This window comes from Cupressus sempervirens, chromosome 8, assembly GCF_028749045.1.
Source record: "Cupressus sempervirens isolate cs-2001-9-10 chromosome 8, ASM2874904v1, whole genome shotgun sequence".
NCBI classification, from domain to species: Eukaryota; Viridiplantae; Streptophyta; class Pinopsida; order Cupressales; family Cupressaceae; genus Cupressus; species Cupressus sempervirens.
In genome coordinates, this window is record NC_143125.1 from 581,494,893 (window position 1) to 581,518,104 (window position 23,212).

The following is a 23,212-nucleotide window of genomic DNA, read 5'->3' on the forward strand; positions in this document are numbered from 1 at the left end:
TAACACCTTGAACCGACCACCATGGCTGAGAATTCTCCATGTTGCCAGAAATTTTGATGTTGTCAAACATATGCATATGTCGTTGGCCTTGGATAGAGGATGCCCGTCCAAGAAGAATCTTAAAGGGTGCACTCCTGAGATGACGGCGAAGTCACTATGAGTTATGAAGCCCGATTTAGAGATGTCCTTAAGATTGGAGTTAACTTAGAGGGTAGAATAATATAGTTAGTTTTATTATTATTGTGATTCTAACATTTATTTTGCAAGTATTACTTGTCTCTAACTAACCCTATTAGTGGGCACATTACAGTGGTGTCAAAGCATGACTTGCCATCCTGTAGGGTTAAAGAGGATCTAAAAAAATAATTAATATGAAAGACTAATGTAGAAAGTTAATAAATATTAGAAAGGATCCAAACATATCCATGATAGCAACCTAATAATTTGGATTAAAAAATATATATATATTTCAACTCAACAAAAGAAATTATCTAATTGCTTGAGGACAAGCAATTTGAAAAAGGGCGGACTGTCAGATCCTCATTTTAAGATAGAATTTTAATAATAATTAGATAATACAATGCTACTAAATAAATAATAAAGTTATATAAAACTAATACTAAAATATAAAACAAGGAAACAATAATTATTTAATCTATATTATTAATAAAATAATATTTACTGTGATATTTTAAATAATTAAAAATAATAAAATTTCAATGAGTAAAGAAAGAAATAAAATTAAATACAAGAGACAATATTGTAGAAAGCATGTTAACTTTCTAAGTAGAACTTAAGAATAAATAAAATAACACAAATAAGTAAGTAAATAAATAATATAACATAGAATAATATAAATTAGCTAAATCTAATGAAAAGTTAAGAGATGTTTAACAAATAGACATGACTTCCAAAAATTAACATATAAAAGGGAGGAGAGTTTATTTCAGAGAGTAGAAAAAAGAAAGTGAAAAGGGGAAAAGTTCAAAAAGGAAAAATGGAAGAGTAAAGTAATATGAAGAAAATAAGGAAGTGACTTTCTGTAAAAGTATCAATGATATTGAAAGGATGTGAACCTTTGAAGCGGTCACAATTATGAACAGTTGTGACTCTTCAAAAAATATTTTGATTATAAAGTATTGAAAAATTTTCGAAGGATTTTAGTTATGAAGTGTTGTGACTTTTCGAAAAGATTATAACTATGAAGTGTTGTGACTTTACAAAGGATTTGTATTATGAAAGGTTGTGACTCTTGGGAAAGAAGAAATGAAAATATTTTTTCCTTTCTTTATAATTAGAAAATGAAGAATTTTGGAAAGTAAATATAGAGTTTTGATAATCTAGGAGGAATAATTCATTGAAGGGCTGACTAAGGATAGAGCAACATGGACCAAGAAAAGAAGGTAAGAAAGGTATGTTTATGGATTATATTTATTTAATAATGTTTATGACTTTATTTATATTAATGAATTTATTGAAGAGAAATGTAGTAGATGTGTTAAGATAGTCTTGTAGGTCTTTGAAGGATAATGGCTAACTAATCGAGGATCATTCTGAGGAACCCAAAGTGTCTTCCCAGAGGATTTATGAGGCCCGACTTGAAAGTAGTTTTAGGGAAGAAGGCCAATTAATCAAAGACCGTTCCTCATGAACACAGGGGATCCTCCCAGAGGATTAGGAAGTCAGATTAAGGGATCCTCAAAGATGTATTGAAATATTGGAATGCCTAGTTGTCAATCAATAGAATTGAATTTAACTTCTCATAATTTCTATAGGTAAATTTGTCTGTAATAATACATTAATCTATTAGGAGAATTATAAGACTCGAAGCATGGGGGTAGCAAGGTATTAACACCTTGAACCGACTACCATGGCCGTGAATTCTTCGTGTTGCTAGAATATTCTAATGTTGTCAAACATATGCATATGTTGTTGGCCTTGGAGAGAGGATGCTCGTCCAAGAAGAATCTTAAGGGGTGCGCTCATGGGATGACAGCGAAGTGGTTATGAGTTATGAAGCCCGATTTGGAGACGTCCTTAAGATTGGAGTTAACTTAGAGGGTAGAATAATATAGTTAGTTTTATTATTATTGTGATTCTAATATTTATTTTGTAGGTATTACTTGTCCCTAACCCACCCTATTAGTGGGGACATTACATTTTGTGAGTGTTGACGCTGATTTTGATTTAGACTTGCGGGTCACTACATATGGTATAGATTCTTGTTGTAATGAATTTATTTATGAGTATGATGCTGCCCTAATTCTTTTGCACAATAGAGTATAAATGATGGCATTGATGATATGGATATGCATGTTGGAACACTTTCTCCCACCTCATATGCATTTGACTTATTGCATACACCTACTAATTCACCTTATTTGGAGAGTCAAATGAAAGCAACCAAACAAAAGATTATTGCAGCTCTAACACATTTTGATAATATTTATGAGATGGTTGAAAAATATTTTTGGAGGAAGCAATTAGAGAGAAGACAAAAAGGACTCCAAGAGGAGTTCTCACATTTGCAGGTAATTAAGGAAGGAATGAGAACAATGAAATCAGATTACCTACACCTTTCAGATCGAGATTATCTCTTTGACCTTACACAGATTTACTCAAAAGCACTGAGGAAGAAGGAAGCAAATGTAGATGAACGTACCAATGAGTTGTTGAATGTGAAGGACACCCTTAATGCTACTTTAGTGGCATTTCATGAAGCAAAAAATCAGAATGCTGAGTTAAATCAGAAATTACATTTGGTATTACATCCCAATTTTCGACCCAATTTAAAATGTTCATATAGTCGTTGAGGTTCACATGAAGTCAGTTGACAATTAAAGTTGTTATAATCCTGCGAAATGGTAAGATGATTAGTCGTTATAATTTCATGTGAAGATAACATGCTAGTTGATTATTTATCATGAATTCATAGAATTGAAAAGGTAGTTAGCCATTATGATTATTTATGATTAATAACTTGTTATGATAATATGATTTAACTACAAAGAATTTCCTTGTAGGGAGCACGTTGAAGAGGTGAAAGCATTGTCAAAAAAGAATTAAGCAAAGGAGCATCACAATCACTAGACAAATGGGTATGAATTGTGAATCACCATGATCGAGGACCTAGTGACTGCATAATAGGATACACACATTAGACACGCATGAGCTATTAGATAAACATTAAAAACCTTTAATGACTTTTGGTTGACTTTTCCACCACATCATTATATACATATTTATGTACGTACACATAGATATAAATTAAAGGTGACATCATAATATTATTTTTATACAAAATTTTATCTATTTGATTCGTACATTTAAATGCATGTAGAAGAAGAAAAAATAAATGTTCCAAGATGAAACATCTATTTAGATATACATATTTAAAAGGTAGAACCTTGGATAAACATTTAATATGTGCCATCTTAATAAAATATATTTATGTGCAAGCAAATAAATATGTTTATATTATTCTTTTGATTTGTAACCTTTCAAATTCTTTTTCTTATTTATTCAATTCTTTACTCGAACCGATTGAACACTTGCCATATTTATTTGGCATCCAAGAGCCAAGACACTTCGTTTATGTTACAGCTTCTTGGAAGCCAAAGAGACATTTTATCTCTTTATATTATGGAAGTTGTGAGAGACCATAGAGTCTCATTCCTCACGAGATATCCTTCTACAGATTTCCCTTCGTTCTTTTCCTGCATATTTCTGCCACAATGATTCTCATTTCGTCTATACTCTTGTTGAATACATGATTAGAATCACACTAAGATTGCATTTGGAGTTCTTTCCGTGAAGGTGTCGGCTAATAGCGTTTAAACAAGATTCATGTTACTTTTCGATTTCTTTTTATTGCATCTGACTTCTTTTTAACACCCGTCTTCTTCCTATACTTCAAATACCTATGTAGGGTGGGGTTGATTGATAGCGTCCAGCAAGACACTATTCTATTCCAGATTTTTTACCAGGTTATGTGGTGATCATATTCCAAGTATTACAATATGTTTTATTATCAGATATCGTTGTAGTCCAATTTACTATAGCAATAAGATGCAGTCTTGTATCATGGTACAAATCATTTTTTTTAAATATCATCAGTTAGACCATCTCTAAGATAGAGTTGTTTATGATGAGTAAAAACCAAATATCCATGACATGATATCATATCTTTATATGATGTTGAAGGTCATAATCAAATGATATTTATTCTTCAAGTCTTAAAGTTACACTTCTCAGAATTCACAGAATGTGATAAGCTGGAAACATGTAAAATTCTTATATCAGTTGAAGATCAACAGAAAGAGTTGGTTTCTCTGAGATTCAAACACCTGGGACTCACCCGGCTGTATAGCCAATGAAAAGGGTGAAGAGGTGAGAGAAAGGAATCATTTAATAGCTCATGCATGATCACGTTTATTGTTTTCTCCTATTGTCAAGTCGAGTGGTGTGATTAGATACCAGGAGGCTCAGTGACAGACAAAGTATTTCATGTCTATTCCGAGTACGGAGGGTCTTTCTAGTTAGAGATTGTGTGGGGATAAGTTATGGTCTGAGGTTGGGTGGTTAAGCCTCTAGCAATGTTTTCCCTCTCCGCAAGATGTCAGAAGGTGCATCTGATAAAGATAAGTTGAGCATTCAAACATTTATTAGTAACAGGTATTTTTACTTTTATGATACAAATAGAAGATATGATGGATTAATTTATATCATTGAATTTGGTTATTTCCTTTGATGAAAGCAACCTTTCTTGTTAATGTATTTGAGAATCATTTAGATTGATTGACCTTCCAACTGAATATGAAATATATCTATAGGATTGTTATTTCAGTCTTTCATTTATAAGAATAATGATTATGAGCATAACTTCTAATCTTATGTTATTGCCACAGTTAGCAATAGGAAGAAAAGGAATGAAAAAGAGGTATTTGACGCCCTAAATGATGCAGTGGTATCTGATGTCCTAAATGATACAGTGGTATCTAATGCCCTAAATGATATAGAGGTATCTAATATCTTAAACGATACAATGGTATCTAATGCCCAAAATGATATAGTGGTATTTGACATCCCAAGTGATACAGTGGTATCTGATACCCTAAATGATCCAATGGTAATTGATGCCCTAATTAATACAGCAGTATGTGATGGTCTAATTAATATAGTGGTATTTGATGGTAATCGTCATTTGATATTGATTTAGTGGTATTTGATGGTAATCATCTTTTGATTTTGATATAATGGTATTTGATGGTAATTGTCATTAGATCCTAAATGGTATTTGTGGACTAACCTGGTTGGTTGCAGAAGCATACCTAGATTGATTTCGGTTTCAAAATTCCATGGTATGTAGATTTTAGTTTCCATAGTAAATTCATTGATGGTGTTTTGAATTCTTAGTTATGGAATTTCGTTTAATTGATTTTTAAACATTAATCTCATTCACATGAATGTAACTGATATAATTGTCTTCCTATGAAAATGAAATAATAATTGTATTCTTTGATATGTTAGTTGTTAGTTAAGACCCAAGAAAAGCAGATGTTACATTTGGCATGATCTAATTTAGCCCGACATTCAGATATGACCATTAAGGAGGTGGTAAGCGATGATAGTGCGAGGGTTTATCAGGTTAAGCCGGATTCATCAACTCCCAATCAGCAGGTTGTACTCTATGATGAGCCATTGACGGAGGTTGAGGTTATGCAGTGTGACTATATAATGATGAGTGCTCATTACTTTTTGTTTGATCCACATGTGGAGGATTTGATGAGCCACAGGTGTGGGTTGACTTAGAGATTGTATTATTCATTGTGGAATGAACGTCTTCCATATTCGGAAGAGGGCATTAGAGGTTGCAAGTATTTGAACCAAGTGGTGATGGGAGATAACTTATAGGGGCACCAATCAATTTTTCACTATAGTGATATGTATCCAAGTGGGTTGCTTACTTCTTTTTCACATGTGTGTCATGAGGATATCGGTTTACAGGGTGATTATGGTGTCAGTTGCCACCAACTGGATTACATGTAGAGTCAGCACATCCATAGGAGTCTTGCACAAGTTGGTTGTAGTTATGATGTTGTCGATTCTTTCCATGGTTTGTATCTCCTTATGGACGATGCATGTGAGAGTTGTTTTCATTAGGACCCAAGTATTGGTAGAGTTAGCAATATAGCTTGGATGGTTTCATTGATGGGCTCCACCAATCTTGGAATGGTGAAGATGAGGTCAGAGTTGTACGACAGGAGTCTAATGATCTTCTTGGATATGTTTTGATATTGATGGATTCCTCTTGTGTGCAGAATTTGGATATTTGGTGTGATGTATGTCCTTACACAGTTGAGAGAGGTGAATAAAAATGGCTTTCTGAGTCACTCTCTTTTGAGATGCTTACTCTTGTAACACCTACTGTTGAATTACTCCACGATTTCCTGCAATGTACTATGGTTTATGAGGTAATTTGGCAGATATTATCCTCTTTATGGGCTCAAGTATTAGAAGAGTTAGTGGGTGATATTAAGGGCATCACACAGGTTTTTATTTGGGAACCAAGGATCATAGTGATAGGCTAGTTGCATCCTTATTGTTTATTCCGCAATTTGGCGTATCTTGATTATATGGTTACTAGTACGAGCTATGGAATGCCTCGCAGATGGACATGGCACCCAAGTATTGGACTATGGAATCATGATTGCTTGAAGGCGAGCAATCTTGAGGAGGGAGGACTTGTAATGTCCCTTTTTGGGATATTAAGAATTCTAAAGTCAAATTCATAAAATATTAATTTTGGCTTAAGGGAGCTTAATGAAAAGTTATTAAATGGGTCAAATTAATATTATTGAGTTAAAGGTGACAAAGAAGGATAAGACAAAAAGACAGAAGGCAATTGAAGAGTCACTGTTAAGCATTAAAAGAGGGAGTCTTGCTCATTTTCAATATGCTTGGATATTGATTTGGTTTCATATTTCTCTTGGAGAAATTAAGGAAGCTTCAGCTTCTATTCAAGATCCGAGGACACAAACCCTCAGATCTTCTATGGTGGATTGGGCGTAGTGGATTCAAGACAAAGTTCACATTGGGTTTACAGGTTCTTTTATATGTTCCTAAGCTGACTGTTATTGCTGTTTATAAGATTGGACTCTATGCATGTTATTGTATTGCTGGTTTATAATACAATACCAAATCTGATGTGTTAAAATTGAATACTTTAATGAGCATTATTGGTTCATTCGCTGGTTGCATTTGCATGAGTTATCTATTATACGTTGAAATTTGTTTAGAAGGAAAATTGGTATGATATCCATTAGGGATATTACATCTACTCATCAAAGGAGCTAGTGAGACTCAATACTGGAAGAGGGGACATTACATAGTAGAATAAATAAAAATTTTATGTACAGGTTTGCATGCTCAAATTGTTAAGGGTAAAACCTTGTTGGTAGAATGTAATATATGCACCACTACTCTAGTTTTCACAAGAAAGATGACATAAACCCCAAGCACCAAGCTATACACCTATCATTCAAGGCAAAAGTCTCCAGTTTAGTTTCTCAACACGAGTTTTCTTAACTCATATGCCCAACAACATAAATAAATCTCATTCGTCCAATATGAATATGATATTCCTTTATGGTATTCAATCTTCAAAATCGATAATAAACCTTGAAATTGGTCTTTAAAAAAAGACAAAGACTTCATCACTTTCTAAAAGTTTCAATCACTAAATCATTCAGGAAATAATAATAATCTCTCCTACGCTAGCTAGAGTAGATTTCTTGTATTATTGAAACCAGTATCCCTTATGATATTTGTTCTATGGATTTTACTCCTCAAAAAGCTCTCAAAAATTCAGAAATCGGAAAATAGACAAAGCAAACCAAGTGACCCCCAAAATCACCTTATATCAAAACCCTAAAAGCATTTCCGGAAGCCCTTCAAATTCCAACGTGAAGTAATTCATTAATGACCATTTAATTAAATTATTATAATAAGCCCTTTCAAATATTTCACTTAAGTCACTTCATATAACTTTATCAAGTTAATTAGATAAAGATACCCTTAAAAAATATTTTATTGGATAGCTCTAAATAACTAAACAAGTCTATGCAACTTAAATAGGCTAAAGTTTGCTCCAGACAGCTACCTAGAAGGCCACATTTTACAGATGTAAAATTTCTCATTCTGGCAGTATTAAAATATCGTATTGAATTATCTTTCATTGAGTAATTCATACAAGAAGTTAACATTCCGGTAGCAATTTAAAACACTTGTCAAAGCACAAGGAAAACTTACACCACCACACTACATCTCCTCCAAAAAAAACTGTCTATTTCAAATTGATTCTACCTTTTAACTCAATTGATCCATCAGCTCTATTTGATTAATTTATTAGATCTTTAAAATTAATTTAGTGCAGGATTCATAAGAAAAGCTTTGAATCTTCAAAAAAAATCTATACTCCACGCATATGAATTTGCCAAGTCTGAATCTTGTAACCATAGCTATGACAAGAAAAACATTATTTATGATTGAGATAAAATATACCAGTACTACTATTGGAAAAAATCAATCTTATGTTTGATGTCTATCCTCATGAATAGCTACTGGAGATCCTTCACTGTTATGCTGGATATGTATTTATAATCTTAAGATAGTTTAAGTAGATCATAAAATTTAAAGAGTAAAATCTGAATTCAGCAGTATACAACTAAACTAACCTAAAAATTGATTAAGTGTAGTATGATATTAAAGCAATACTCCTAAGTCCTCTATAAATAAACTAATATCTTTTGTATGGAATTTCTGGGAATTTGTAACCAAGCCTTGAATATGACCACTTGCTATTCAAGTCTATTGTTTTTCACTCTGTTTCAAGCTCAACAATAAGAAGCAACTACAAGAAAGGAAACAGAAATAAAACCTTGCAATATCTCCAATTGAGCTGTAGTGCAATTAGCTGCATTCATCTTACAATAATGCCAATGGTCAGAAGGATCAGCTGACCTTGGTACCAAAATATTATCAATCTGGAAATCATGCAAAACACAAAGAATTGGCTTTCCAAGAATGTATCAAGAAATAAACTCACGAACAATGATAATGTTAAGGAAATTACCTGCCAAGAATCATATGCTGCATTCAAGACAAATATGGGTGTCTCGATGTATGGCAATAGATACTGTGGAAAAAAACACTGCAAATTCATTCCATAATAGAATCAGACATATGAAGCATGTTCCTCAAACATAGATATATTTATGTTAGGAAGCAAACTGTAAACACTATATAGCACCTGGTTTGGATCCACTTGTGAGATAGTACATGCGTGAGGCAAGTTTTTCCCTATTCCCTGCGGTCAGCGAAATTGAGAAGTACATGAAAACAAAAAATTACTGTAATGTTGACTTCTACAACTTATTAGGGTTTTCTCTAAATTCTTAAATTCAAATCACAAGATACTTCTTTCTATCTGCTAGACAACGGAGAGATTGTTCAATGCAAATGTCTTCAATCTTCGATGTTAAGCAAGAGCTATATTGATAAACAACAATTCTGGTGTGATTCTGGATGATGGCATAATTGCAATGGAGATTGCCTATGATCAACACAGATTGATTTCATATCATAATACTTACGAAAGATAAATGCTGATGTGACAAAGATCGATCTCAGTGTAAATGAGGTCCTATGTCTTATACCAGTATGAATATGATAAGAGATCTTACGCAATAACTGCTGTTGTAGACAAGTATCGATCAGATATTATAAAGATTGTATTAATCTAATATTCATCACTACAAAGATGACAATTATGAAATATAGAAGTTTATATCGATCTGATGATGCTCTGACATATTTGTAAATTGGAAAAAACTGTACAACTAGAATCACTAATATAGCCATCTGCAAGACACAATAATCACTGCTCCTGATCCTTGTAAATTTGACTTATGCGATTATCCAATTCTGATTCCAGTGATCTTTAATATGATGTCGAATATCACTTAAATGATACTGATTATCATTGTCCCTATTATTTTAATCCTTTTTCTTATGCAATCAATCAGGTATAACTGTGATCTTTAAAGGAGCAAAGGAATGACAAACATAGTCAATATTATAGCCACTCACTATAACAAACACTTTTCCTGGGTCTTAACTAACAACTAACATATTAAAGAAATACAATTATTACTTCATTTTCAAAGGAAGACAGTTATATCAGTTATGTTCAAGTGAATGATATTAACGGTTACAGTCAAATTAAACAAAATTCCATAACTAAGAATTGAAAATACCATCAATGAATTTACTATGGAAATTAAAATCTACAAACCATGGAATTTGAAATCAAAATCAATCTAGGGATGTTTCTACAAACACCCAGGTTAGTCCACAAATACCACTTAGGATCAAATGATGATTACCATCCAATACCATTATATCAAAATCAAATGATGATTACCATCAAGTACCACTATATCAATTAGGGCATCACATACCATTGTATCAATTAGGGCATCTATTATCATTAGATCATTTAGGGCATCACATACCACTGTTAATTCAGGCATCAATTGCCATTGGATCTTTTAGGGCATCAAATACCACTGTATCACTTGGGGTGTCAGATACCACTATATCATTTAGGGCATCAGATACCACTGTATTGTTTAGGACATCAGATACCACTGTATCATTTGGGGTGACAGATACCTATGTTTCATTCTTTTTCTTCCTATTGCTAACTGTGGCAATAGCATAAGATTAGAAGTTATGGTCATAATCATTATTCTTATAAATGAAAAGACTGAAATAACAATCCTATAGATATATTTCACATTCAGTTGGAAGGTCAATCAATCTAAATGATTACCAATTACATTGATGAGAAAGGTTGCTTTCGTCAAAAGAAATAACCGAATTCAACGATATAAATTAATCCATCATAACTTCTACTTGTATAAATATCATAGAAGTAAAAATACCTGTTGCCAATAAATGTTTGAATACTCAACTTATCTTTATTAGATGCACATCTTGACATCTTGCCAAGAGGGGAAACATTGCCAGGGGCTTAACCACCCAACCACGGACCTTAAACTTATCCCGCACACTTTCTCTAACCAGAAAGGCCCTCCATACTCGGAATAGACATGAAACACCTTGTTAGTCATTGAGCATCCTGGTACTTAATCACACCACTCGACTTGACAACAGTGAATGTATTGGACATGCATGAGCTATCAAATGATTCTTTTTAGAATAATAAATAATTGTTATGTCACATCTGAATTCTGTTTCATGCTAATGCAGACTCATTTCTTTTATCTCTACACCCTTTTCCTTGGCTATACAACCGGGTGAGTCCCAGTTGTTTGAATCTCAAAACAACTAGCTTTTTTTGTTGACCCTCAACTGATATAAGAATATTACATGTTTCCAGCTCATCACATTCTATGAATTCTAAGAAACGTAACTTTAAAACTTGCAAAATAAATATCATTTAATTCCGACTTTCAATAGCATAATAAAGATATGATATCATGTCATGGATACTTGTCTTTTACTCATGATATTTAAACAGCTCTATATTAGAGATGGTCTAACTGATTATATTTAAACAAAATGATTTGCATCATGATACAAGACTGTATCTTACTGCCATAGTAGATTGGATTGTAGCGATATCTGATAATAAAAATATTGTAATGCTCGAAATATGATCACCACATAACCTGGTCAAATCTGGAATAGAATGGTGTCTTGTTGGACACTATCAATCAGCCCCACCCTTCATGGAAGAAGCACAAATCCAGTGTGATTAACAATCACGTCTTCAGTAAATTATCAATGGCAAATTGTGGAAGGAATATGCAATGAATAAAAATGGTAAATTTCAGAGATATTGTACGATATCTATAGAGGTATCCAAAATATAGGAAGAAGACGGGTGCTAAAAAGAAGAAGTTGGATGGTATGGAAAGGAAGTCGAGTGCAATAAAAAGAAGTCGGGTGCTGAAAAGGAAGTCGGGTGATGAGTTAATGTCTTCCATCTTCCTTGATTTCATAATATAAGAAGGTTCTAAGTCTCTCTGGGTTCCAAAGAAGCCATAAATCCTAAAGAAGAGACTTGGCTCTTGATCGCCAATATAATATGCCAAATGTGCATTCGGTTTCAAACAAAGAATTGAATTAATAAGGAAAAGAATTTGAAAGGTTACAAATCAAAAGAATAATATAAACATATTTATTTGCTTGCACGTAAATATATTTTATTAATATGGCACATATTAAATGTTTATCCAAAGTCGTACCTTTTAAATATATATATCTAAATACATGTTTCATCTTGGAACATTTATGTTATCTTCTTGTACATGCATTTAAATGTACATATTAAATAGATAAAATTTTGTATAAAAATAATATTATGATGTCACCTTTAATTTATATCTGTGTACATACATAAATATGTATTATAATGATGTGGTGGAAAAGTCAACCAAAAGTCATTTGAGGTACGCATTAATTAAGTTAAAATGATTAATATTTTAAATGTTTACTTAATAGGTCATGCATGTCTAATGTGTGTATCCTATTATGCAATCGCTAGGTCCTTGACCATGGTGATTCATGATTCATATGCATTTGCCCAGTGATGGTGATGCTCCCGTGCCCAATTCTTTTTTGACAATGCTTTCACCCCTTTGACATGCTCCCTACAAGGAAATTCTCCGCAGTTAAAGCGTATTACCATAACAAGTTATTAATCATAAATAACCATAACGGCTAACCGCCTTTTCAATTCCATAAATTCATAATAAACAATCATCTAGCATGTTATCTTCATATGAAATTATAACGACTAACCATCTTACCATCTCGCAGGATTATAAAAAATTTAACTGTCAACTAACTTCATGTGAACCTCAACGGCTATATGAACATTTTAAATTGGGTTGAAAATTGGGATGTAATAGTAGCAATCTGCAATCACTTTGTGATTGATATGATTGTCACTATAATTGATGATTATCTATCTTAGAGCAGGTCCTCATGCAGCTGCTAAGCTTATTTTAGCTAGCTGTTGCTGCTCAATAATTTTAGCACTAATTTGAGCAGCTGATAGCCCCGTGGAAACAAAATTTGCTATTTATTTTAAGCACCACTACTCAATGAAAGTTTGCATAGTATTTGTTGCAAATTAAATTCAGAAGAGAAATTCTAGCCAAATAAAAAGAAGAGGAATCAAGGGAATGAATACATCTGTCTTTTTCCAATAAGCATAGGCTGCTTATTTTCAGCCCCCCATTTTTCCCAAAGCTTATTATACGATTTTAAGCAGCTGCTGCTCCATTATTGTAGGAAAAAATTCCAATTTATCCTATCCTCCAAACATAAAAAATTTAATGACAACACTCTAGCTGCTTAACTTCACGCATAAATTGTTCATAAGCAGCTGCATGGGGACATGAGGTTCTTCATGTGATAGTCTTCTAATATTGCTGACTCTGATTCTATATTGTCTTGCTTATGTGATAATAGTTTGATCCTGGTCCTGTTTAACATTCTCTTAAAATTGTGCATCCATGATTTATAATCTGTGCATCAATCTGAACATCTAGTTTGGTCTTCGTATTAGAATAAAAAACTTCCCACATATCCCTTTCCTCCTGCATTCTCCTTTTATATCTCCATATCTTTAGATGGAGGGAAATAATAGGTGGAAAGGACACATGGATTCAAAGAGGGATAACTCTTTGAGATGAATCATAACTCCTAGTTTTACTAAATAACATCCCTTTTGCTTCTATTTTCATTAACAAAATTTGCACTTTAACCATCATGCTTAATTGTACATTTTGGTTCTTGTGGATCCCTGTTAAGGCAATTACTCTCCATTTGATGATTGCTGCATATCCCTAATTGCTAACTTGCATTTCCCTTAGCATATCAACCCTTTCTTAAGAATCAATATCAAATGTAATTATCTGAATCACTGCTCTAAGTCACTTGATAATTGTTTCAATTCCTTCAATGCTAGACACTTTGGTTAGCATAATTTATTATTTACTCTTGTTTAAGCTCCACTTGGACACATTAGTTGTCATTTATATTCTCTATGGGAGCACATATAGTTTTTTATTATTTTATTGCATAGCTTTTAGTTAATTGTGTCAAGTGCTTGTACCTATCCTTGCACCTCATTTGTTCTCTCTTTCATGCTCATCTTTGAAAGTAGAGCTTATGTACAATATTTGACATCTCAATATCATTTATCTTTCTTGGTGATTATTGTTATGTTTCGCTCCGGCTTGCACGTTGCTTGATACACAAATCCAAAAGTAAGCTTCAAAAACCATGAAACACAATCCAATGATGTTTGTACAGTATGAAATGTGTTAGCCGAACCATTGTCTAGGTTCACCATATAGTAGTAAGGGATGTGCAGGAGTGACTGGGCATGGAGGAGACAGAATGCTCCATCGGTGCAAATTCGTACAGTAGGTATGGGATAGTCTGTAGGTGTTTGTTGGATGACCGTATGGTGACCAAGTCTGGCCATGGGAAGATGGTCATACAGTAGTATATTAGCCAAGTGTGTGGAGGTTAATGGAATGGAGGTCTATATGATGGAGCGGAAATGGGTCCTTACGGTCTAAGAGTTACGAGTGGTCGTACGATGGAGGGAGGAAGATGATTGAGGGTCGTTCGCCATGGCTTGAGCTCCAATTTGAGATGCCAGAACAATGGGAACAATGTATTTGCCAAACACACCAATTAATGTCACTACAAGTATTCGCAATCCAATCCCAGATATATAGATATATGTATTTGCAAACAAAGATGGTGTGTGGATTTGCCAAATCCGAGCAAGTAATACAGAGACAGAATAGGGTGAGGCTTAAAACCCACTGAAATCGGATTAGCCAAGTAGGGAAGATCTTTCACTTCCGAAATGGTGAACAATAGAGAATTCCACTGGAATTCGTAGTATAAGAAATTATAATCCAAATCGCATACCAACTACTTCCTATATGTTGTGCTTAAATACCCTTCGGACAAACTCCCGAGGGCTTACAAAGACAGCTGACAGCAACACTTATGGAAAACAATTAAAATAAAAATGGGTCTGAAATATACTAAATCAATGGGCCCATAAACAATGCTTTAATTATTTATTTATTTTATGATGGGAACATTATAGTCCTATCCCAAAATTTGCTTGTCCTCGAGCAAATTTACTGCCGGATGTTGAAGAATGTGTTCACCTTCCCAAGTCATGTTGTCTAGTGGTAAGTGTTCCCAACATACCAAGTATTCCCATAGGGTACGCTTCCGTAGAGTATTCTCTCATACATCAAGGATTTCGGCCAACTTTAACACGAGCATTCCTTCTTAATTGAGTGGCGAAGGGTCTATGGTTACTACAAAGTTTTGTCCCACAACTTTCTTCAAGCAAGAGATGTGAAAGATGTTATGGATGCGACTCCCTACTGGAAGTTCGACTTCATAGGCCACTTCACCAATACGATGAATTACATGATAAGGACCATAAAAACGTGTTGTCAATTTTGCATTCCCTTTTGCCTTCAATGAGGATTGTTTGTCCGACAAGAGCCTGAGATAGACCAAGTCTCCTACTTCGAAACTTCTCTCAATTTGGTGTCTGTCAGCATAGATTTTTTTTTGATTTTGCGCCCTTTGTAAGTTCTTCAAGAATCTTGATGCCTTGCCCTTCTTGAAGCCAATTCCTTGCCCTTTGTGCACGAGTATCACCCAGTACCAGGCCGATAAATGAAAGGGGTTCATATCCATATAGTGCTTTGAAGGGTGTCATCCCAATAGACATGTGATAATTTGTATTGTAACAATTATCCCCCAGATGTATCCATTTGACCGATGCCTGTTGTTGTGCCAAAATGTAATTCCAAAGGTAGCCTTCCAACAACTTGCTCATAATCTCTATTTGTCTGAGGGTGGTAGCTAGTACTTGCTGAAAGTTTTGTTCCTACCAATCAAAACAACTATGTTCAAAAAATACTGAGAAACTGACCATCGTTGTCTCTAACAATGTTTTTGGGGAACTCATATAGAAGAAAAACTTCTCTAAAAAAATAAGTCAGCTACCTGTGCAACCTAGAAATCTGAGGAGATGGCAAAGAAGTGTGGATACTTTGTCAATCTGTCAACCACCACAAAGATACAATCCTTTCCATTTACATTAGGAAGCCAGTCATGAAGTCCATAAAGATACTTTTCCACTTCTGTTCTGGTATAGGCAAGGGTTGCAATAGTTGGGAAGGTAAAGTGTGTTCGGATTTGTTTTGCTAGCAGACTGCATATTCCCATACGTACTACAAAACATCTCATTTTAGTCCCTTCCACGAAAACCTTTCCCCGAGTTGTCTATAGATTTTGAGAAACCCTGGGTGTCCAGCCAAAGGTGAGGCATGTATTTCCTTCAAGATTTTCTGCTTCAATTTGGATTCAAGTACTAAGTTTATCTAATCCTATAGTAAATGATGTCATCCACCACCCTGTATCGATCATCTTGAGTGTTGTCATCCATTAGCTTACATGCAAATGTGTTTTTGGAATATTTCACCAATAAGTGTGTTTTTAGTCAGTTGAAATCTGAGACAGTAAGCAGATGGCGGGTTTTCTTGACAAGGCATTTGCTACCACATTGTTCTTTCCCTTCACATATTCAATGTCAAATGATGTTATCCACCACCTTGTATCGGTCATCCTAAGTGTTGCCATGCATTAGCTTACATGCAAATGTGTTTTTGGAATATTCCACCAATAAGTGTGTTTTCCAGTCAGTTGAAATCTGAGACAGTAAGCAGGCAGTGGGTTTTCTTGACAAGGCATCTGCAACCACATTGTTCTTTCCCTTCACATATTCAATGTTGAAATCAAAAGCCTAAATCTTACTTACCCATTTTGATTGGCTCTTGTTCAGATCCCGTTGCTCCAAAAAACATCTCAGACTATTATGATCGGTATGGACGACAAACTTGGCAACTACTAGATACTAACAAAACTTGGTCAACACATTCATGATGGCCAAAATATCTTTGTCATAAATGGAATATAGATGCTCCGCTTGTGTAAGACTTTGACTCTCATAGGCTATAGGGTGTCTATCTTTCATTGATATCACGCCATGCCCTCTCCGGATGCAAGGACGTGGCTATGAAGTTGACATACAATCAGTCTTCTTCATTGCATACTTTCCAAAACATTGGTAGCCTTGAAATTCTTTTGCAATCTTATATAATATACAGTGAATAAGCGAGGTGGGTGTGTACTCACAATGCATAGAAGTCATGGAGAACAACAAGAAATTGCAATTGGAGAATAATTGAATCATTCTGTAGTATGGGTTAGCAGAATTTGATCGAAGAGATAGTAAGGTTCTTTATTTTTCATTTTGGAGGAATTGATCTGCAAATTACTAGGGATTATCTTTTCGGATTTCAAGCATTAAACATGATGCCCTAACCCTAAATTCATTTCTCCATATCGAGGAGCATGTGAAAGAAGGCTTCCGAAAATGCAAAAAGGTGAGGAGAAGCCTTAAATCTTTATTATTATTATTTATTTATTTATTTTGGCTAAATCAAGAAGGTAAGTTGAGAAAGCTTAGTGTGAAGATACTAAGTAAGAGGCTTTATCAGCTTCAGTCGCATAATGGGACTTCAATGTGTGAAGGACCAGAAATTCGTGAAGGATAGAGAACTGTGAATCAGACACTCGTAAAAGTTTTCAAGACAATTATGTTTACTTTTAATTTTTATAATTTAATCTTGCATTTCAACAAGTTAGCACATTTGAAGCAATGAGGTTTAGTGGATGCACACACTGCAGATTTTTAGAGGTTGTTCGACCTAGTGATGAACATTTCTAAGAGCAGACTTATTGTGCTATTCTTGGATGGTTTTATCATATCCTTTGAAAGGATGGGGCAAATCTTTCAACCCAACTACCTTGTAGTTGGCCACTAAAAAGGAAAGGGATATGGAGCCCTTGACATCTAAAACAAGATTTCAATCCAAGGGTTATCCTTTGAAGAAAGACAAGAAAAAGAAGTAATTTCAAAGGGAAACACATCAGCCACAAAATGATTCAAACAGATTGGATAGTAAGGAATTAAATGACACTGGCAGGAGAAAATTATGTTTCCGTAGTAGGGAGCCTTGGGACCCTCCCCATAAGTGGTGTTAAGGCTAAAGTGAAACAGTTAGAATACTTTTCTGCTGAAGAGTCCACATATGAAAGTTCAGATCAACAGTCTGATTCTGATGATGTAGAGGAAAATAAGGTGGAGGAAGGAAACAAGGAGGGAACCATTGCCCAACTCACAAGTGCCCAAAAAGTGAGGAGGAAACAAGGAAGGAACCATAACTCACAAGTGCCCAACTCCCTTATAGGATCCCTCATTTATTGATTAGATTAATATGATACCAAGTGATTTGATATATTGATTTTGCAAAAATATTGGACATTCATACATCGAAATTCTACAACGAAAAAGACTCTGACCAAATATTTGAGAAGAATAAGGATTACAAAATAGATTAATCAGAAAAATGACTTGTCAGGATTTCAAACTAGGTGAAGGATATGAAACTAAACTATATAATAGAAAACAGTTACAATTTACCAAGCATTATAGACTGTTAGAGACATACAATTGTTATTACTGCCATTGCTGTAGGTTCATCATTCATGCTTTGCAGTTATATCTATAAACTTTCTACTCAAACTAACAAAGTTGTCTATGTATGTCATGAAAAAAGATCCCACCAAATCCAAGAATCAAATTGTTGAATGACAAATGGTGCATTTCCTTCAAGACAAAATCTTAGACAAAGGAAAACATAAAGAAAAAAAATAAAAATTCCAAGTATACCTGTAAATTAATAGTGTCATTGAAGAATGACCTCATCTGGTATATTCCAGATATATCTTTCCTGGTAAAAATGCAATTAAGAACATATGATAGGATTATAATAGTGAGAACATAGTAATCATATTTCAATATGCATGCTAAAACCAGATGTTCAGAAACAATAATTTAGTCTGCAATAATCATGATTTCATTGTTTTGCCTATGGAATGAATTGATATTGACAAAATCCAACAATAGCATGATTATATTTCTCTATAGAAAAATAAAGTAAGGAATACAACATACGCATCAAGAAAAAATCCACCATCACTGAAACATTTCACAGTGGCAATCCTTGGTAGAAGCTTCCGAAAATCATCACAATGCAAGAACATTGCTAAACCCCCAGCTGAACAACCAGAGAGCAGAGCCTTCAAGCAAGAATTGTCGTAATCAATGCAATTGTTTATACCATATGAAAGAAAATTATGTACAATGAAACTGATACTTTGTGATTATATAATTAAATGCAATGGCAGATTATTGACATTTGGTCTTTTCCATATTGCTAGAAAATACAGGTGAAAGTTGAAACAACTGATAACTTGTTCAATTTTTCTAGGAATAGAAGAAATTTAAGAAATATTTTAGATTTATTAGGATCCATAAAGTAACTGAGATGGGTGAACATGATTTTATGACAAAATCCCAAGTATCACATAAACTATGTATTAAGAATATGCCTTTGCTTTCAGTGACAATACAGATACATTACCTTTTAGCAAACATTAAAAATAATACATGGCGGATGTATCGATTTATATTGTATATGAAATAAAACAGACAAGCATGAACATGCATATTCCACCTGCCCAATGCATCCACATACACACATAAATAAAAATAACATTTTTTTTATTAGAAAGAAGATGATACATTGTCTTGTTGTCCATATGAGTTATATGATTGTAAGAAAGAATTAAGCATATTATTTTTTGGTTGGTCCATATAAGTTATGTTGTTAGAAGGCAGTGTCCAAGAGAAGGATTTTACTAGTATGCTCTTTGGCTCCACTACTTTGGATGGGGGTGTTGGACTGGAAAAGTGGTTGTGATTGGACAACTACTATAGTATAGTTTATAATATTAAAGCAAATTTCATCTAGCCGGAAAAACTTAAGTTTCTAATTTCCAACCAAACTAGTATAGTTTGATTGTTTCCTTTGACTCTTCTATAATCAAGACCGCCCAGCCTTTTAACTATCGTTATGAAGTTTTGTGTGAGTGGTTGTCAAAGAAAGAGCTAGAACCAAAAGAAACTAATTCAAGCTTGTTTAAGAAAGAATGCCTTCTAGTGGAGGTGTCCAGTATGAATGCATGAACCCATCAGCTAACATAGGCCTAAAGTGGACATATAAAGGGTGGATATCAGTCACTAAAGTTGACACTAGTTCAATTGCTGTTGCATTGCGCTGACTTACATGTACTATATACATAACATGACAGTAATGTTCGTGAAGAAACACAAACTTATTCTTGGGATGGGTGGAATTAGTAAAGAAAGTATTTTTCCTGTCAATACTTAAGTAATCACAATGAGGCAACAAAAACATCCACACAAATAAGAGACACAAGAATTTTCATAGAAACCCTTTCGAGAGAAAACCACATGGAATAGTTGCTTGGATCTACCATCCAAAGCTCGCATTGGAAAAATGATATCTTATTTAAAATGCTTTGTAGGGACAAACCCATTGGAGACAGCAAACCCTTGCAACTAGGCACCAACCCAGCAAGAGACACCAATCTCCCATTCATTCCTTAAAGAGAAAGCACCAACCTTAATGATAACAATAAAATGATTATTTGGAGCTTTCCTTGAATCAGCTCCAATTCACCTTTTGAAATCTATTTATAGTTTTCAACAATTTCTACTCATAAATAAGCATTGATCTTCTTTCAATTTCTCCTCTTCTCACAAATGGCTGATCAAATATCTCTCAAATCTACTCAAATTTCTCAAAATCTTCGCAAATAGTCTTCTATTTCTTAAAGCTGTGAGAGATCAGCTAAATCATTGCCATCGTGTGGGCTTCATCCAGGATTCCAATCTGAGCATAAAGAGGAGATATGTGCAAGTGTTTGAAGGAAATTTGAAATCTTATCTATTGCAGACCTGTAGCTTTATTATTATAGCCATTCTTGATCAGATTTCAATCTTTTCTCCTTGCTGCTATTTTTCCCTCCCCCAACGATGCAAACACCTGTGACACCAACACCCGCAACTATCACTACTGCAGTTTGACCTCCCGCGAGCTCCCTTCCTGGCCACAATCATGTCCTCTGCTAGTTGGCCTCGGGTAGACCTCTGCGTCCTTCCCTCTTACTAGTAGCTCGTTGCTTGCTTGACTTGTTTTTCATTTCCATTTGTGACTCCTGTTGGACGTCTGTTCTGTGTGCTCATCCTCCTTTGCTCACTTCTCGCTCCTCTCAAGCTTGCATGCTCAAAATGTGCCCTCCATCTTGATGTGCTTTGCGTGCATGTGTGTTCTCTCTTGTACGCTGGTGTCTCTGTTTGATTCATCTCTACTTGAAGTCATCTGTGTGGCTTCATTCGCACCTGCTCTTTGTGACCTGTCATGGCTTTCTTGCTTCCTTCCAGTGCTTTCTTTGTGCTTTGGCTTTGTTCGATCCCTATTGCAGTGTTCTTCTTGGACACTGCCTGTTATTCCTCTGTCCTTGTTGATCCTCTAGTTTGTGTGCTTGCATGCCTTCCTGCTGCTGATTGTGTGGATGTTTGCACGTCTTGCAGGTTATTGTTCCTCGGTTTGCTTCTGCCTACATCATCGTGGCCTGCTTCATGTTGGTGTCATCCAGGCTTCCTCAAAAGTTTTCTTAGTAGCCACTCTGCTCATTACTGTCTGTTATTGCTGGGAAGTGTTGCTTGGCTGTCCGGTAGCTCTGGATCACATTCGTGCATTACTGTCTGTTACTGCTGGAAATTGTTGCATGGTTGTCTCGTAGCTCTGGACCTTGCTCGTACTCACTCTCCTCTGTCACTGTTGCTGCAGAACCGCATTCACTGCTGCTAGTTGGTTTGTGGGTCTGTGCTTTCCTTAATGAGCACTCTTACTCCATCCTCCTACAGACCTGTCACTTAACAGAGGTTGATTGATCATTTGTCCAAGCTTGAGGCTGAGAACAAAAGCATGAGAGACAATGAGCACGCCATTTCTTTATCCCTGGCAGACTTGAAACAACTTGATGATTGTAACACCTTGCAGCTGACAGATTTCTCCACCATTATGACAACTCAAACTGCAAACCTTAAGAAACAAGTCAACTCAAACAAAGAATAGACCCTTGAAATCCACAATTTGCATATGTGGGTTTATTATCATGCAGGTATTTCAAACCGAGCAATCAGCAAGTTACTCTTCATTACTATCTATCTTGCATCCTATGTTTTTTTTAAACAAAGGGTGGTTATTACAGGATTGGTGTCTCCAGTGGTTGGTGCGTGTGAATATTGTAACACAATTGTTTTTTTTCTGTGGTTGAATTTGAATGGTATATCCAAGCAATCCTCCAGTATTTTCCCCTGAAAGAATTTCCACATAAATATTTTGTTCTTAATTGTGTGGATCTTGTGAGTTTTCTATTATTATGGTTGTTAAATTTCAATCAAGGAAAATTGTGTCTTATACCAATTCACCCGCCTCAGTGTGTGCTCATCACAAGCTACATGCAAATACACTTTTTGCATTTATATATGTAGTCTAATGGCATGCATTTAATTATCACCATATTCCCAGTTGTGCACAGTTTCCGGATTTAAATGATACAATACCGGTCACAAACAAGGATGTTAACATGTGAAATGGTTATCAAGAAAACAATAGAAGTCAGTTGCAAATGGATCAAGCATAATAAATGCTACTTGACAAAATATTTTAATTAAAAACTGAGAAGGCTTTCTCTAAATGAATATAAACAGTAAGTAAAAACAGTCTAGACTTGAATTATACGTACACTTTTTGTAAATAACACATACAATATGCATTACGTATGTAAAAACACTTCAAACATTTATGCAATATATGAAATGTGTTTGGAAAAAAACATGACAAACTTTGTATGCTAAGGTAAAAGTTTAATACCAATAAGATTTTATATTGCTTGGTAGAGTTTATATATTTTGTTAGCAAAGGATTCAGTTAGCATGCGTGTATAGCGAGAAGCTAACCAGTGCTGATTATTCACTGAATTGACTTCTCAGTATTCAATATTT

General features: G+C 34.6%; 1 protein-coding gene across 1 annotated transcript in view; it reads right to left on the bottom strand.

Moving 5' to 3' along the window:
• Positions 1 to 23,212, bottom strand: part of LOC149543760 (pectin acetylesterase 3-like) — a 182,433-nt gene that overhangs the window by 79,300 nt on the left and 79,921 nt on the right. Inside the window, exons 6-10 of the mRNA XM_089798453.1 lie at positions 19,229 to 19,353; positions 18,944 to 19,004; positions 9,311 to 9,367; positions 9,134 to 9,211; positions 8,939 to 9,044 (exon numbers count right to left, since the gene is read on the bottom strand). Of these exons, the coding sequence (XP_089654579.1) occupies positions 8,939 to 9,044; positions 9,134 to 9,211; positions 9,311 to 9,367; positions 18,944 to 19,004; positions 19,229 to 19,353 (427 nt within the window). The remainder of the gene's footprint in view (positions 1 to 8,938; positions 9,045 to 9,133; positions 9,212 to 9,310; positions 9,368 to 18,943; positions 19,005 to 19,228; positions 19,354 to 23,212) is intronic.